This window comes from Engystomops pustulosus, chromosome 9 (assembly GCF_040894005.1).
Source record: "Engystomops pustulosus chromosome 9, aEngPut4.maternal, whole genome shotgun sequence".
NCBI lineage: Eukaryota > Metazoa > Chordata > Amphibia > Anura > Leptodactylidae > Engystomops > Engystomops pustulosus.
This window is the reverse complement of record NC_092419.1, coordinates 90,098,115-90,114,759: the sequence shown is the minus strand read 5'-3', so window position 1 is coordinate 90,114,759 and position 16,645 is coordinate 90,098,115. Positions and strand designations below refer to the sequence as shown.

General features: G+C 42.4%; 1 protein-coding gene across 2 annotated transcripts in view; it reads right to left on the bottom strand.

Annotated features, from left to right (window-relative positions):
* Window positions 1–3,598: 3,598 nt before the first annotated feature.
* RABGAP1 (RAB GTPase activating protein 1) overlaps window positions 3,599–16,645 on the bottom strand; it is a 127,594-nt gene continuing 114,547 nt past the window's right edge. For both annotated transcript variants that reach the window (XM_072124884.1, XM_072124885.1), the window contains exons 22-26: window positions 16,476–16,580; window positions 13,561–13,644; window positions 7,442–7,513; window positions 5,966–6,166; window positions 3,599–5,574 (exon numbers count right to left, since the gene is read on the bottom strand). In XM_072124884.1, coding sequence (XP_071980985.1) covers window positions 5,452–5,574; window positions 5,966–6,166; window positions 7,442–7,513; window positions 13,561–13,644; window positions 16,476–16,580 — 585 coding nt within the window. In that variant the 3' untranslated portion in view covers window positions 3,599–5,451. The remainder of the gene's footprint in view (window positions 5,575–5,965; window positions 6,167–7,441; window positions 7,514–13,560; window positions 13,645–16,475; window positions 16,581–16,645) is intronic.

The window sequence follows — 16,645 nt, the reverse complement described above, 5'->3', positions numbered from 1 at the left end:
TACAACTTGGATTTTTTCAGTTTACAGAGCTGTATGAGGGCTCATCCACAAGACCGTGTTTTATATTCCATGCTGAAAAAAGTTCCAACACACAATGACACTCTCAGCCCTGCTACATCTCAGCTACAACACAGTCAACCCTGCTGTACCTCCCTCCCCTGCTATAAAGATGTTATCTGTAGCTTGTATAGTAAGTCTTTGCAAGCTGCTTGCCGGCAGGAAGTGTCTGAGCTCATCTTGTAATGCAGGGGGGAGGGACTGGAGGCAAAGAGCAGTTGCAGTGTGCAGACAAGAGAAGCTATTCATAAGAATCTGACCTGCCCGACCATAGTGGGAAGATTTACGGTCTTATCAAGAGGCAACCAAATTTGTAAACACCAGTACTTACAGAGGTTGGAATTAAATCTGTGAAATGCTGTATTTTTGTTAATTGCAGTGAATTAGAGAATATGTAATTTTGTTATCCTTATATTTAAGAATCTGGTCTTTGTGGGAACACCCCTTTAAGTGCTGCGATCTAAGATAGTTAACACCCGGGAGCGGTGGCAGTGGTGGCTGTTAGCAGCATACTGCACTAGTAATGTAAGGGAAGGATTCAGCCTGTAAATCCTTGGTGACGCTGTACCATTATAGTATGCTACTTCAATAAGGGGTTAAAGCAGCTGTGTGTTTAATCTGGACAACCGCTTTAAAGGAGCCCTCTAAGCATAACTGATACAGAGTGCAATGCCGTGCAAAGGAAACATCATCAACTGGTTCATTATTGTAATTACCTGGTTCCCATACAGCGGCACGGCTGGTGCGGCTCTGATAGGGGGGGGGGCCTGAACGCTTCACTAAGGTTTGCAAAGGATTGTAAATGGTTTACCGGAAAACTTCATTGAGAAGAGAATCTAGAGGCATCAATATATTCTAGTCTTACATTTTTTTTTGAAAACCAATACATTACATAAGATTATATCTTAAAATACATACAAACCTTCAACATAAATGTCAGTATGAATCGCTTTGTATTAGTCATCACATCCTGGCTGTCAAATAGCAGCATCCAATGTGAATCAATGTGACTAGATAGAACTATATAAAAGGGAAAGCGGAGAGGAGTCATCCAGTTTATAAAAAGTATGAGGCCATGCATTGTGAGGTTATAAAGGAAATAATACAGCGGGGGGAGGAATAGATGGATAAGTGCCGTTCCATATAATCAAGGAATGTTGAAATGAAAAATATTTTAGAAGTAAATCTCTGTAATAGGATACTTAAAGGAAATCTACCATTTGATTTGATGCATTATGAACCAAACATACGTTGTAGCTGTAGCTACACCGATGCAGAAACATATCTTGTTTTATCCCTGAACTTAAACTATTATAAAATTATGATGAGGCTCTGTTGCTCCTGTGGCTGCCCCGGCGCTTTCCTCTTATCCTAATTATGCACGCTGTACTCATTGTGTTGTCCCTGACAGGCAGAAGTAATCCAATAGGTGAACCATTCCCAGCTGCTATGTATGGGTCATCCAGCTCAGGCAGCTCTTATGTACGGAAGCAAGTCTTCACCCAGCTTTCCCAAGGTCCTGAATTTTATAATTGTTTTTCAAGCAAAACCACTGGGATCAGGGATTAAATAAGATATGTTTCTGCATCAGTGTTGCTACAGCGTTCTCAAGGTATGTTTGCTTCATAATGCATCAAATTAAATGGTAGATTTCCTTTAATCTGTGTAAGCAGTAGCAAGCCACTGACTATGCTGAAGCCACCACCTCACCTAACCAGGCTGTTCCTTACATACAATAGCCATCACAACCAGGGGCTCCTTAAAACTGAAAGGTTGACCAGTAATAGAACAATAAGAAAGCTTGGGAAGTCAAAGATGAATGCCTGGTCATTTATGCAGTGGAGCCTAGAAATCTAGAGGTCACCCTATGATCTGAAGGCTAAATCATAGAATTATCTCAAACAGTGTAAAGCATGAACCGGTGATATGTTACCTGTCTTAGCAGACATGGCCTCTGGCTTTCTTCTTCTCCAACCCAGTTGCTTCGATGCTGTTCCAATGTGTCAAGCCCTGGTCATAAAACTATGCAGGTGCCTAAGAGTAATAGGTTTCTAGTGCTAGGTCATTTCAAAGATGTGTACACTGTTGCGGACTACCCTGTCTTGCTTTATGATCTCAGGCTGGTTCTACACATCTGCCATTATGACCATTGCTTGACCTGGACTCCTTAAAGACTTCTACATACCTAATAAACTTGCATATTTTTACGTTTCCTATATGACCTGTAATAAAGCCGTGCTGCCTCCTCCGCTCCTCCTGTAGAAGTGAAGTAGCATTGATTGAGCTAAAATAAAACAATGGGACTTGTCTGGTGGCCCTGAGACCAGCCCAGGCTCAGGCTGCCTGACACAATACATTCTGCATTGCACACACTGTACCCGCTATTTCTACTAGTGAGTGCAGTCAGTTACAACAGTTGTAAAATGCAGAGACATCACATGAACACTGAATACTCTTCATTTCTGAATGGGGCCCGCAGAGGCTGTGTCTCCCAAAAGCCCAACTTAATCTGGAGCCTGCTGATCCTCCAGGATTGCCACACACAGGGCAGATTAGGACTGCCATGGGCTCTGGGCTGTATGAATATTATAGCTCCTACAAGTCTGCAGTCACTTCCTACATCTGGTACTAGAATCAGCTTCTTAAAAGAATGGAGGCTGTGCCCCTTCTGTCTGCAGTTTCAGGACCTTCAAAGGGTCCCGAAATGGCTCTTGTGTACATGTGTATTGAGAGCAGGTCCAAAAGATTTAATGGGTGAAGGCCCTTCTCAAATTTGTTGGGTGGTTTAGATGGTCAAGGCTGCATATATTATAATCCACTAGTGGCTACACACCAGTTACAGACGCAAACTCGTTTATGTTATTACAAGAAATGTGCTGTATCATTAATCTACACTGCATAATACATATAGTTGTTCCTATTCTCTATACCTCTGGTGAGCTTCAATAGACTTTCAGACACTTTGTAGCTCTTTTTGACCTGGTGGTTGGGGACTAGCTGCTCTCTCTCTTTGTCCCCCTCCCCTCTCGATAGCGGAGTCTATGGAAAGTGGAGGAACAGGAACCCAGTGAAAATTGAGTGGAGATTTCAGTTTTAATATTACTTGAGGGATGGGTGGAAAGTAAATAAAAACTTTTTCCATAATATACATTACAAAAAGATTTTGTTATTATTTTTCATTTATGCAAACTTTTTGAAAACTTAGCGACAATCTCTGGTTTAAGAAAAATAAATCTGTAAATTAAAACTTGGTGGCTAGTTGTCAAGTTATGAATTCATTTGTAGGAACTGCACCATGCTGAGTTATAGAAAAGATGCTTTACCAGTAATATTTTGATTACTTACCAAAACAATCACGTCAGGAGACCCCGCTCAATTTCTGCTATCAATCGAGAAGCACCTATTGGGTGCCACCGCTAATTCCAGATGTGTCCAGATGATTGGGAACTCCCTATGATTTCTGTTCATACTAATGATCCCTATTATGTACCAATGACCATTTCCCACAAAATCACACAATAAACTCTTCAGTGCAATGAAATCCAGTGCTCAGTTGTCAAATTTAATAGTACTTTATATTTGAGTTCATTGGGTTTACACACCGCACCTACACCAGCACTATTAGCACACTTTCCAAATAAGAACAGCAATCTTCTTATGTTTAAAACAATAGAGGACATTTGTAGCAGATATGGGAAAGAAATCTATAGCAGTTCCATCTTATGCTTCAGATATATAACTTTTACAGTAGCTAGCGTTAGTACAGGAACTAAGAAAAAAAAGTAGATATACAAAATAATCCAAACTTTTTATATACTGTATATATACACACAAACCAGTGCCTCTTAGTGTAACCTGCTTACACTTATTCACAACTTCATCACTGATGCAAAACCGCGAGCAAAACAAAAAGTATAAATTAAAGAAAAAAGTACAAGGTGCAAACCTGCCGTTCTACATCCGGACTCTACACGACATTGTAACTCCAAAGGAATGACGCGTGCTTTGTGTTTAGCACCTAAAGTGCCTTAGAGCTCGCACTGCTGTATACTAGCCCTAGAGGTGGAGCAATTTCGGGAAGCCTCTCCTAAGCAGGGAAAAAAAAAGTTTAGACCACTCTTTGTAAAGTTGCTGGAGATGTTGTCTTCAGTTCAGGTTCCGTAAAAGTCCATCAAAGGGCTCCAGTCGTTTTCTCCTATTGGGGCTTGGAATAAATTGCAGTCCCATGTACCACAGGCCTCCGACAAGACGAGAGTTAACGGATTAACAAGTTAAATACAAATTCTAGAACGATAGCTGTGAGGCGTGAGAGCTGAAATGAACAAACAATCGCCATAAAGACAAGGACAAGTGCTTAGAACCCGGGAGAGTCAAAGAAAGCAGAGCACGCTAGCCCCCCCCGTTCAGTGCTGTCACTTCTCAAGACGTTTGCTTCTCGGTGACCTTCTTCGGGCATCTGTACATCTCCAAGGCTGGGTGTGTGCAACAAGTAAATACGCTGTACAGCTAGACGGTGCAGACAGTGCATTGTGGCTACATACTGGCATTGGCCACTAGAAAAAGGACAACAGACTAACGTGGTTGTGTTCAACTTCTCAGCGTAATGGCGGATACGGAGATAACAGTCAACTGCTCTAGACGCGAGGTTGGCATGAGAGGCCCACTTCTGTCTCCTTATCATATTTCACGATAAACTCAACCGGTAATCTCTACGGTTCCGGCACAACATACTGACGCTCCTTGGCATTACTACATGATCGTAAAATCTTATCTCTTGTGCCTACAGAGGCTGGGCCTTTCTTGTTGATGGCTGGTTGCCCTTGAGTTAGGCCTACACAGTAGCTCAAAATATAGTATTCTCAATGCAGTTTAGGACTATAAGGCCACTATTAAGCCACCATCACAGGAGGTGGAATAGTGGGAAGCCTATTTAATTTTGGCATGAACTCTACTGTAGATACAGCCTCTGTTTAAGGTCAATCAGGGACTTGCCAGGTCATGATTCCACTATATATTTTTGTAGGGTGGTTAGCAGCTGCATAAATGTCTCGCTCCTGCATATGGACATAGGCCTAATGATTACTCACCAATACACTGCCGTCTCACAGCTGCTTGCATTTTTAACCTTAAAAAAAGGATAAAATTTAGTCTTATAAATTGTGGGCTGCTAGTTTTTTGCTTTCACCCTTGAAGTTCGTAATCTCCGGGGATGTTAATAGGTGGCCAGAGATGCCTGATAGTACATGTACCCGTCAAGCACTGACTTACTACCATCCTGCCATGCTGCACTCCTGGTCCTCTTACATATAGGCAAACCAAAATATCTGGCCAAGGAAGGCAACAGAAGGTGTTATGTTTTCATAAAGACATATTAATTTTACAGGCGGTGGGGTGTTAAGAGGTCTCTTTTCCTTGCACACCAGTGGCTGTCTTTATGGAGCTGATGGTCCGGTTGAACCAGGTCTTCTTTGCTGCTTGCACTTCATTTAGGGCAAGACCAAGATGGTGCTCCAGATCCTGTAATAGAACCAGGTCAAGCACATTAGAAGAGTCCAAAGCTGGCCATCATATATCACATAACTGGTGAACCAAACATGCTTTTGATCAACAGCTATTTTTTCACAATATGGTTTTATTTCTATGCCCTATCCATAGGGTTGGTGGAGGTTCAGCTGCTGGGTCCTCTACCTACAAGAAGAACAGGGGTCACCCATCGCTCTAATTGGTGAAGTGGTAGGTCAAGCTTACATCCTGCTGCTTCACTCACTATCTATGATGGATAGCTATTTTAGACTATCCCATAGAAGTTGATGGTGTGAAGAAGGCAATGCCTTCTTTTTCTACGAAGACTAGACTGATTGAGAACCCAGGCGAATATTATTTCTCGGATTGCTCGCTGGTGTTTTACCTGTATTTTACACTCTGCTTCTACCAGTTGAAGTTTAGTTTGAGCCAATTCTAGCTCCATTTCTCGTAGCTGGTTCTTCAGAGTCTCCTTCTCCTCGTCAGTGTCCTCCTCAGTAGAGTTCTCTTTGTTAGTGCTGACCAACTTTACTCTGCCTTCTGTGTTGAAGAACTCTCGGCAGCGCTCACATCCGTCTACCTTTTGCTAAGTGATTAGAGACAGCAAATGATTATAGTAATTGCATATCATTTTTTTTGCTACGACGCCAATATAAACTTAATGTCAGAAGATTAATGTCTGATCAAGGAGGATACCAGTGAGCAGCGATGGAATTCCCACAACAGTCTGTGCTACATTGCCTTTAGTAGGAGTTAAGTCAACTGATAACAGGACGAGCTAAGACTGGAAGTTGGCATCACAGGGCAACTAAGTGAGACATGCGGATCCCTGTTGTGCCAATAGTGGGGTTCCTGGCAATTTATCCCCTATTTTTTGGATAGTAAATATTTCCTTAAAGAGGACCTGTCACCCATAATTTCGGCACTAGGAGCTGCTTACTAAAGTGTAAAACAAACGCTGCAGAGTTAGAAGGATATTGTTACTGGAAACCTCAGGTACCGCTATCTAACACTGCGGAGGGGTGCAGTGTAATCATCCCGCTTGTAAAGCTGTCCGATGTATTCATTAGGGGGCGGTCTGAGGCCCTGCCTCTTCCCCGGACCGCCCCACTCGCTCCATAGGCTGGCGGTGACTGCCGCGGGTCATGCGGCAGTCACCGCCCCTATACACGCCTCAACCCCGCCCCCTCATGAATGCGTCGGACAGCTTTGCAAGCGCTCCGACTTTTACATTGTACCCCGCCACAGTGTTAGATAGTGTTACTGGAGGTTTCCGGAAACGCTATCCTTCTAACCCTGCAGCGTTTGTTTAAGCACTAGCAGCTGCTTACTTTAGTAAGCAGCTCCTAGTGCCAAAATTATGGGTGACAGGTCCTCTTCAAAGTTAATTCTGGAAAGACACAGAACGTTACCATGCTTGGTCGATTCTTCTCTGTTTCTTTTTGTAGCTGGACTTAATGAAATCCATCACCGGACCCTTAACTATTTTCTCTAGCATTTATTCCACTGTATAGTACCAAGTTGATTTAGTTGGGTTCACTTTGCCTACCATGTGGTTGATTTTCCACTGCAGAAAGTTCCAGCTTGATGGTGCAGATGATATAGTGATGACCAATCATAGCTGAGCAGTTTACACATGTGACACTATAGTGCCGATTCAGCTAACTTGGTAGCTAGTGTGTATTAGTTGCTTAAAAAGTATTTAGTACCAGCTATTTTCCTACAGAGGAAATATGATTACGTTAAGGGTACTTCTAGCTTTTTAACAAGCTTCACTAAGTGTTATTGCTGCTGGAGCAATTACACTAATAGTGGTGTATGAGGAGAGTCACAGACCTCGGTTCAGCCAGTCTGAACTTACCCGGATTTTCTCAATTTCAGCTTTGTTTGCAGACTGCTGCTTCTCTAGTCGATCACTCAGCTGAGAACATATCTGAAAATGAGCAAACGTTTGAATTCAGAAGTCAGGGCTTTACATATTATCAAAAGTACTAACTACATACAGCAACGCTGAACAGAAAATACACACAAATACATCACTTCCTTCCTTAATCTCCTCCATTCCTTATATCAACGTTCGTTTCGTATTGAAAACAAAAAGGAGAAATGTATAAAGAATTTTCTGTGTGTCCTACCGTATGAGATTTGCCATTTTCCCCCTCTAGGCTGTATATCACTTTAAATAGTTTAACATTTCTCTATATTTCCATGTACAGTGCGGCGTAAGGGGTGGTGGGGTTCATTTTTGCAGGGCAAGTTGTAGTTTTCACCAAGACAAATTTGGATATTGCATTGTACTTTTTTTTAGATGCTCCAGACACAATTAACTTTGGGATGATTTGGGGATTTAGAGAACCTTCCTCATCATGGCAATCACTGCACAGTAATTTTTTTATTTTAATAGTTTATTTTTTCATGTGAAAATACCGAATGTGTTTAAAAATATCATTTATTATTATTTGTATTTTTGGTGAATTGTATTAGTGGTAAATGATCAAATTGAGATGTCTCCTCATATAGACACTGATCCCAGGGCTCTGCTCACGACAGGCCCCCCATCTGTAACAACCCAACATCAGTCATACAGGTGCGGCAGATGTCAGAAAGATGTTAATGACCGATCCTGTCGACAGGTTATCAATATTTATAAGTTTGAAGACTTTTAATTGTTCCTTTGAAACACCTGTTTTTTTTTTTGGAATCTGCTACATTTAAATAAAGGGATAGACATGAAGAGGAACAATATAAAGCCTTATCATGCCAAAATTATTAAACCCATGAATGTAGAGGTTGTCCAATTGGGGAAAACTTTTGGCAAGAGGCTCAAAAAGTGGGTTAAAAAATAACCTGAAGCTAGGTCTTACTTACAAGTCATTTTCGGTACCCAGCCATTTATGGACTTTTTGGAGGATTTTAGCACAGCTAAATTGCAGTTTTCAAGTGAATAATGAAAGGTTTTCATGATCCAAACGGAGCACAGTTGTCTACAGTAAACATCTACAAAACAGGAATTCTGGTTTTGTCAAATGACAAACCCAACCATTCACCTATATTTACTATTATGTTCTGTTTTCCTAGTAGATGCCAGCATTGTACAAGTAGCCGACAGCCCAAATAAGTGACAATAGGGGAGATTTATCAAAGGCGTCTGAAGTAAAACTGTTCTAGTTGCCCATGGAAACCAATCACAGCTCAGCTTTAAATTTATAAACAGCTGTGGGAAAATGAAAGCTGAGCTCTGATTGGTAAATGATAAATCTCTCCCAATGACTCCTTATGTGGTCTACAGCTCCATATAGATAACTTACAACCCACTATATGCATTGAGATGGTTATATACCCTATTGTCATGGTTGGCAACGGTGATGACAACCACATTGTGTATCCTCTACATAAATTATTATTGGTGGACAATCCCTCTAATTATAAGTGCAGCAGGTGGCACTGCCGAAAACCAAACTACCTTCTGAGCAGCAAAAAAATGAGACTGAAGGCGGCAGCCAGCCCCAATTACTATCACAGTTATCACCAAGTGAGAACGAATCGTCTCAAGGGAAGCACCATGTAAGGAGTGACGGCAACCACCTTCCAAAACTTGGGCTGTTCCAATTTATGAAGTTTTAAAAATTGTTCAGTAAGGGTGCAGTCACACGTCCCGTCTAACGCATGCGTTTCAAAACTCCTTCCCCTAGCAGGAGAGAGACTGGCCTAATTAAACAGCTGTTAACAAATGCATTAATAAAATGTGTTTGTTGACGCAATGTTAACACATGTGTTAACGCAAGCATGTAGATGCAAGTGTTAATAGCTGTTTAATTAAGCAAATCTCTCTTCAGCTGTTGCAATGCGTTTTTAAACACATGCGTTAGACACGACGTGCGACTGCACCCCAAGGTGATGGGACCACCTCTGGTGGGCCCCCATTCTTTCAGCAAGAATGGGGGCCCTGCTGTCACCACTAGATGGAGCTGCAGGACTGCTGTTCTGTTCAATGTCTGTGCGCGGCTATATACAATCCCACACAATTGAGTATAGAACTCCACCCATTAGTGAAAACGGGACCCCCCATTCTGTGGATAGGGGGTAACTTTACAAGTTGGCAATACCCCATTAAGGGTAAATATTAATCATCTTGAAAAGTATCAAGAAGGAATGAAAAAAAAACTCTAGAAGTCAAGTGACACATATGACCCTAACACCCTTATACAAGCTCCTATTGCACAAATCTGGTGGGCACCAATGACTCCGGGATCCAACTAATAGCTCAGGCTTGTTATGCCTCCAACATCTTAGTGCAGATTTGGGATTTTAGCAGTAAGGGATTTACTTTAATAAGGATTTGCTGCTCCAGAAGCCTCTGTCCACATAATGACAGCTGGAACATCTGACCCCACAAATTTGATGATGTTCTCGGTTCTGATCTTGGTCTAAATCGCTCAATCGTACGATGGCCTTTGTTCACATAGCCCACTTAAGGAAACGTTGACATGATACAATACAGAGTGCTGGGATAAGTAGCTGCTTTGATTGACCTCCGCTCGTGCACGCCTGACTAGTAGCAGAGCAATCGAGGACGTGTAGGAGATGATTGGATGCTAGATTTCATTTGAGTATTTTCTAGCCCAGTGTATTCAGGAGCGCGGGGAAAATAAGTGCTCCCTCGGTGCATTATTAGTCAACAGCTTACATCGGCAGAAGTGGATTTCCTTATGGAGAGAGGTTTCCTTGGAGTGCAATGCCAGGAGATGAGCAAATGCAATGCTCTATAGATTCCTGCTATCAGTTCATCAGTAATAGAGTAATACACAGCCCAGCAAGACCAGGGTTAATGTAGCTTTATGAGCTGTATATGCTGTTAATACAGATCTACTATTCACTGTGTGCTGTCCTCCATCACATCTGCTTTTCCTTCTCAATCAAGCATCAATGAGGACTTCTAAATTTTTCTACCTATAAAGGACATCTGCTGGAGGCATAGCGTAACCTTCCTGCAGCCATAAAATCAATGAGAACCCTATGGAGGCTCCGAAATGTCTTTTATTCTGACGGGAGATCACGGATAGCAAAGATTGCGTCCCCATGCTTGACTTCCTCTCCCCTAGAAGACATCTCCAAATTGCTAATTATCCCAGCAGAAAGAAGTGGAAATAAGTATTGGTGGTAACACAGCTGGAGTCCATGCAGAGCTGCTGTAAAAGTATATTGGCCGATCTCGATTCTCCACCACATAAAACAGCATCTAAAAGCAGTGGCAATGCAGTTGTAAATAAAACACACATATGGACATAAAATATAAGAGCAATTTTTTAAGATATACGAATAATAGTAATGTGGATAGTTTTAGAATTTACTATAATCACTTTAACACACAAGAGTCTGTATAAAAGATTATCTAAAAATAAGATGACACTATCATTTATATACACTGCTCAAAAAACTGGAACACTTAAACAACACAATATAACTCCAAGTAAATCAAACTTCTGTGAAATTAGAATGTCCACTTAGGAAGCAACATTGATTGACAATCAATTTCACAGGCAATTAGCAAGACACACTCAATAAAGAAAAAGGTTCTGCAGGAGGGGGCCACAGACCACTTCTCAGTACCAATGATTTCTGGCTGATATTTTGGATAATTTTGAATGTTGGTGGTGCTTCCACACTCCTGGTAGCATGAGACGGACTCTACAACACACACAAGTGTCTCAGGAGGTGCAGCCCATCCAGGATGGTACATCAATGAGAGCTGGGGCTGAGAAGGTGTGCTGTCTGTTTGGTAATGTCAGAGGCTGGAGGCACTACCAGGAGACATGGAGGCGGCTGTACGAGGGCAACAACCCAGCAGCAGGACCATTACCTTAGTCTTTGTGCTAAGAGGAACAGAAGGAACACTGCCAGAGCCCTGCAAAATTACCTCCAGCAGCCACTAATGTGCATGTATCTCTACAGGTTGGTATAAGGGCCCGACGTCCACAGATGGGGCATTGGGCTTTTAGCCCAGCATCGTGTACGACACTTGGCATTTACCACAGAACACCAGGATTGGCAAATTCGCCACTGATGCCCTGTGCTCTTTACAGATGAAAGAAGGGTCTGACATGACAGACCCCCATGTGTTCGCTAGAGGTAGCCTGACTGCCATTAGGTACCGAGATGGATCCTCAGACCCCTTGTGAGAGCATAAGCTGGGGCGGTTGGCCCTGGGTCCCTCCTACTGCAGGACAATGCTAGACCTCATGTGACTGTAGTGTGTCAGCAGTTCCTGCAAGATGAAGACATTGAAGCTATGGACTGGCCCGCTTGTTTCTTAGGCTTAAATCGGATTGAGCACATCTGGGACATTAGGTCTTGCTTCATCCACCAACGTCACGTTGCAACACAGACTATCCAGGAGTTGGAAGATGCTTAATTCCAGGTCTGGGAAGAGATCCCTCAGGAGACCATCCACAACGAACACACAACAAGTGCATACTGCTCAGTGACCGGCACCATGAACGTCAATGAGGACCGATATGCGGCTGAATATCGTTCCCCATTACGTTTGTGTGAACGGATCCTAAGAGCAGTGAGACTGCCTGTCACAGTATGATGTGATGGATGGATGGGATCTGGATGTCTGGGATGGGACATTAATTCAGGGATTATTACTGACTCAGTAGTCAGAAGTCATTTCTACCCTACTGTGGCCCAATTTATATTACTCACAAGTGTAGAATTATAAATTGAACTTGTGTCTTTATTCAACTGTATCCTCTATGATCCACATGAGCAGAGAGCTTGTATGTCGGACTAGATGTAGAGACCCCCTACTAGTGTATTAACCCATTCTGCCATTGACTCTTATTTCTCAAAACCCTTTATGTGCCCAATAGTTCCAATGTCTGTACTAAGGGGAAGATGATAACATATTCACCCCACAGAGATGGTCCTAGAATTAATCAGCACACTGGCAATGTATAGTTAGTACACCCACTAGTGGGCTCCACAGTGCTCTCAGCATTGAGAGGACTCCAGAACTTGGCATCTAATATGGTATAATTTCCTGGATGCATCTACAAGAAAATAAAGTGATAGTGCACTGGGATCCGAGTATCTGTCACTGGTTATGCTGAAACCTGAAAACTACTGACCAATTCCCTAGTAGAAAAATTTGAGTTGGAAGAGGACAATTTTTTTTCTTCTTAATAAAATGTCATGATAAATATGATGATATGTATTCCACCCAGAAGATCCCTTTTAATATTCATCCTCTTTTGTGTATCGCCAGTATGAATAAATAATAAAGGCCAATTCTCAGCAAATCACCGCTTACAATAATACAGGCGTCTTCAGACTGCCAAAGAAAAGGAGTAATCAAACTGTGAAGACATACTTACCTTCTGCTCAGAGGTAGGTCCCCAGGAATCTTCAAGTAAGTAATGGAAATTTGCTCCAAAACAAAGATATTGATGTAACAATGGTATGAATGTACATTACCAGCACTAGATTTAGTCAAGGGAGCATCTTTATTGTTTGGGTAAATCCTTCAAAACTGTATAATGCCCCGAAACACATGGATCCTCCTGAACCTAAAGCCTTGCACTATTAAGTACGTTGGGAAAATCGTCCCCTTAAACTGCCCCCAATCATGGTGCTGCCTGTATGTGAAATTAGTTTGGAGGCATATGATATAGTAAGGTATGATACGGCTGATATGCCTTCACTTTACAGAGTGTACGAACTACAACAATAGGTAGAACTTATACACCTTGTTATGCCAAGTGCAGATCTCTAGGGGGCAGTGCATTTCTCATTTTTAACCTTTCATGTGATTTATGTCACCTTATCGGTGAGCAGGGCATGGTACATAAAAGGAGATGTAGTAATCGCTGCATGCGGTTCAGCAGGTCTCATCTAGGAGTCATTATCTCAGATAAGAAATCACCTTCATTACATCTCACATATCAGAACAGGTCAGAATGGTAACAGGAGGTATACCTGCTTGTAATCTCCAATGATAGAGCTGTTCTTCTTGATTTCCGATTCGGCCTTATCAAGTTCTCTGCGACACATTTCTTTCAACTGCAAAATAATATAGAAGAGAACAGACATAGGTTACAATTCTGGTTACACCCGTGGGACCACCATGGAGAGACACGCTAGTCCTGACAAAGGAGCTGAATAGATTGAACATACTATAGCAGTGATAAGGCAAACCTTTTAGGGACCGAGTCCCGAAACTACAAGCAAAAGCCATATATTGTATTAAGTGCCAAATGCCAATTTAAAGTAACTAAAGTAACTCACAGGTTTCAAACATATTGGCATCCTGAGGACACCAATACAGCAGAGAGAAGGAGAAATTCTGATTATTATTGTGGTTTCCCTCTAAGGTCCCCTTAACAGGATGAATCACAGGGTCTACAATCATAATCCGGATCTGTCCACACCTCCTTGCTCCTCCTGCACTTCAAGTCACTTTAAAATAATGCTGAACGTGGCACGTCCTGGGCTGCCTGTGACTGCAGGAGGAGGTCTTGAGTCCTGAATGTTGGCCTTTGTGCAGGGTGATGGCCTGAGTGCCCACAGAGAGGGCTCCGAGTGCCACCTCTAGCACCCGTGCCATAGGTTCGCCACCACTGTACTATAGTTCCCTATTTTCAAGCAGCATGTAACAAGTCTAAGCAGACTGTAAATGGCAGGCAACATGTTACAGAGGAGGAGGAGCGCACCACATTATACACAGTGTCCTATCTGCTATAGAGCAGGAGGAGTTGAGCACAATGTGCAATAGTGTCCTATCTGCAGGCAGCATGTTATAGAGCTACAGGGTAAGCTGCTGTGAGCTTATAACTCCTTTGCAAAGAATGGTGAGTGTAATGCTGCGCAACCCCTCTTGCTCTGCAACAAGATGCTGAGAGATTAAAGCGGTCGCACCAACAATTTTAATTTTATCCTAACAGGATTGGAAGGTAACAAGGTGGGCGGGTCTGACTTCTGGGATCCCCACCGATCACGAGAATGACCCCCCTGTCATTTGAGAAACAGGGGAATGGAGCGGCAGGTCGAGCAAGTGTCCTGCTGCTCTATTCCATCATATGGTAGCTTCAGAAATTGCCCATCTGCAGGAGTGCCGGACAATCCTTTGCGATTTCTGCCACCCCCTGTTCTGGTGATCAGCAGTCAGACCCTCACCGATCAGCTTGTGGATAGGAGAGAACTTAAAAAGCTGGTACAACACCATTGAGTAGCATTTTCACGGTTTCGATCACAGCAAAACATGGTCAATGAGGCAATTTGCGCAGCTACTTTGGCTGCAAAACTTTTTCTGAAGAAAATCAGAAAAAAAATACAAACATACATATAATTTTTATCAGGTGTAATACACACACTAAAAAGAAAAACTCCCTGTAACTTGAGTAGATGATTAGACCATTCATACACACAGTTTTAGCAGAACTTTTCACCTGGTCAGTCCGTTTAATTGCATTAACAGATCCACTGTGAGAGATCAGACACATTAGGCAGTCTAAATGATGGTTATCCGGGCTGTTTCGGCTGACTTTATCCGATGCATGAGATGCTACAGACTAACAAAGGTTCAGCAGGGTCAAAAAATCAATTATGAAAGCAAGTGAGAGGTTGAAAGCCAATGATGTGATGTGAGCGTGCGCTGGGGTTACAGGGGTGAGCCAAATGTATTTTGTGCTATTCCGTTTTAATTGCAGTTTTATGTAGTTTCAAAGAAATCCATTAATCAAATCATTCAGGTAATGGATCTCCTCTAGTGCTGTAACCCACAGGAGTAAAAAACAAAAGTCTATATAGAATCTAGAGGTCAGTGCCGGCAGGTGGAAATTAAATAGATCTGCAGAGTTCCATCTCCAAAATACTTATTATTTACACAATATCAACTATTACTTATTGGGTCATCCTTAAGATAGTGGATGATACATTGAAGGAAATAAGTCTTCAGTTTTAGGGCTCATTCACACTGCCGTCTGCGGGGACGTACATGTGGCCGCAAATAGACGGCAAGGGGGGCACGGCGGCAGTACGGTGCTGCACATGTGTGGCACCGTTCCGCACCACACACCAGGAAAAGATAGAACATGCTCTATCTTTTGCCTGGTGTGCGGCCGTTATTTCCTATGGAGGGAGGAGGGGGTCACCTCCTCTCCAGCACACGGCGGTATGCCCGCACGGTCGGCATACCGCGTGTGAATGCAGCCTTATGGTGTAAGGTATATGCCATGGAGATCCGTGTCCGCATACCTTCGCATATTTTGTTAGTAGCAGATATGCAAAAAGTGCATTTATATTCCACAATTGTAGCTGGATTTGGAGCATTCTCGTGCTCAAGTGTTACTACTATAGCATTCAATTAGAAGCTGCTACAGCAGGGGAGGGGCTGTGTAGCTGTACAGTGACAGCATCTCACACACCAGTGCCCCAAATCCAGCTACAACCCAGCAACAATTTTCAAAGTCCTGCTGCTACATACAGGTATGGTTACACATCTCTCTTTGCATGGTCAAAGCTACAGATCCCCTTTAACGATTTCATGGGGACCATAAAAATACAGAACCAAGAAAAAAAAAACAACTTTAGTAATTTTTCGAGTTAAAGAATCAGCTCGGTACAACTGACTGGATAAAGCCAGTAAATATATAATACATTGCATTGGACCTAGTAAAGGGCATGAGGAGGCTGTGAATGACACTAGGATTAAAAGTCTCCCAGAAAGGAAATTAATAGGCCCCCCACAAAAAGTAACAGAACCCATTTTATCACAAATCCTCCTCTAATCAGCAGAGAAGGACAGCGGTAGGTGATAACTTACCTGCTGTGTATTTAGACAATGTCAGAAAGAAGAGAACACTAAATAGTATTGTGAATGTGACCCCCCCTACCTGACCAGACTCTTCTTCAAGTCGTCTCTTCTCCTCTTCGGCATCAATTAGTTTCTGCTTGGTCATCAACAATTCTTTATTTAAAGCATCTGCCTTTTCCTCTGCCTGAAAGAGAGAACCCCACACATTAGTATTCGATATGTATATATTATATGTCCTATAACAATTGT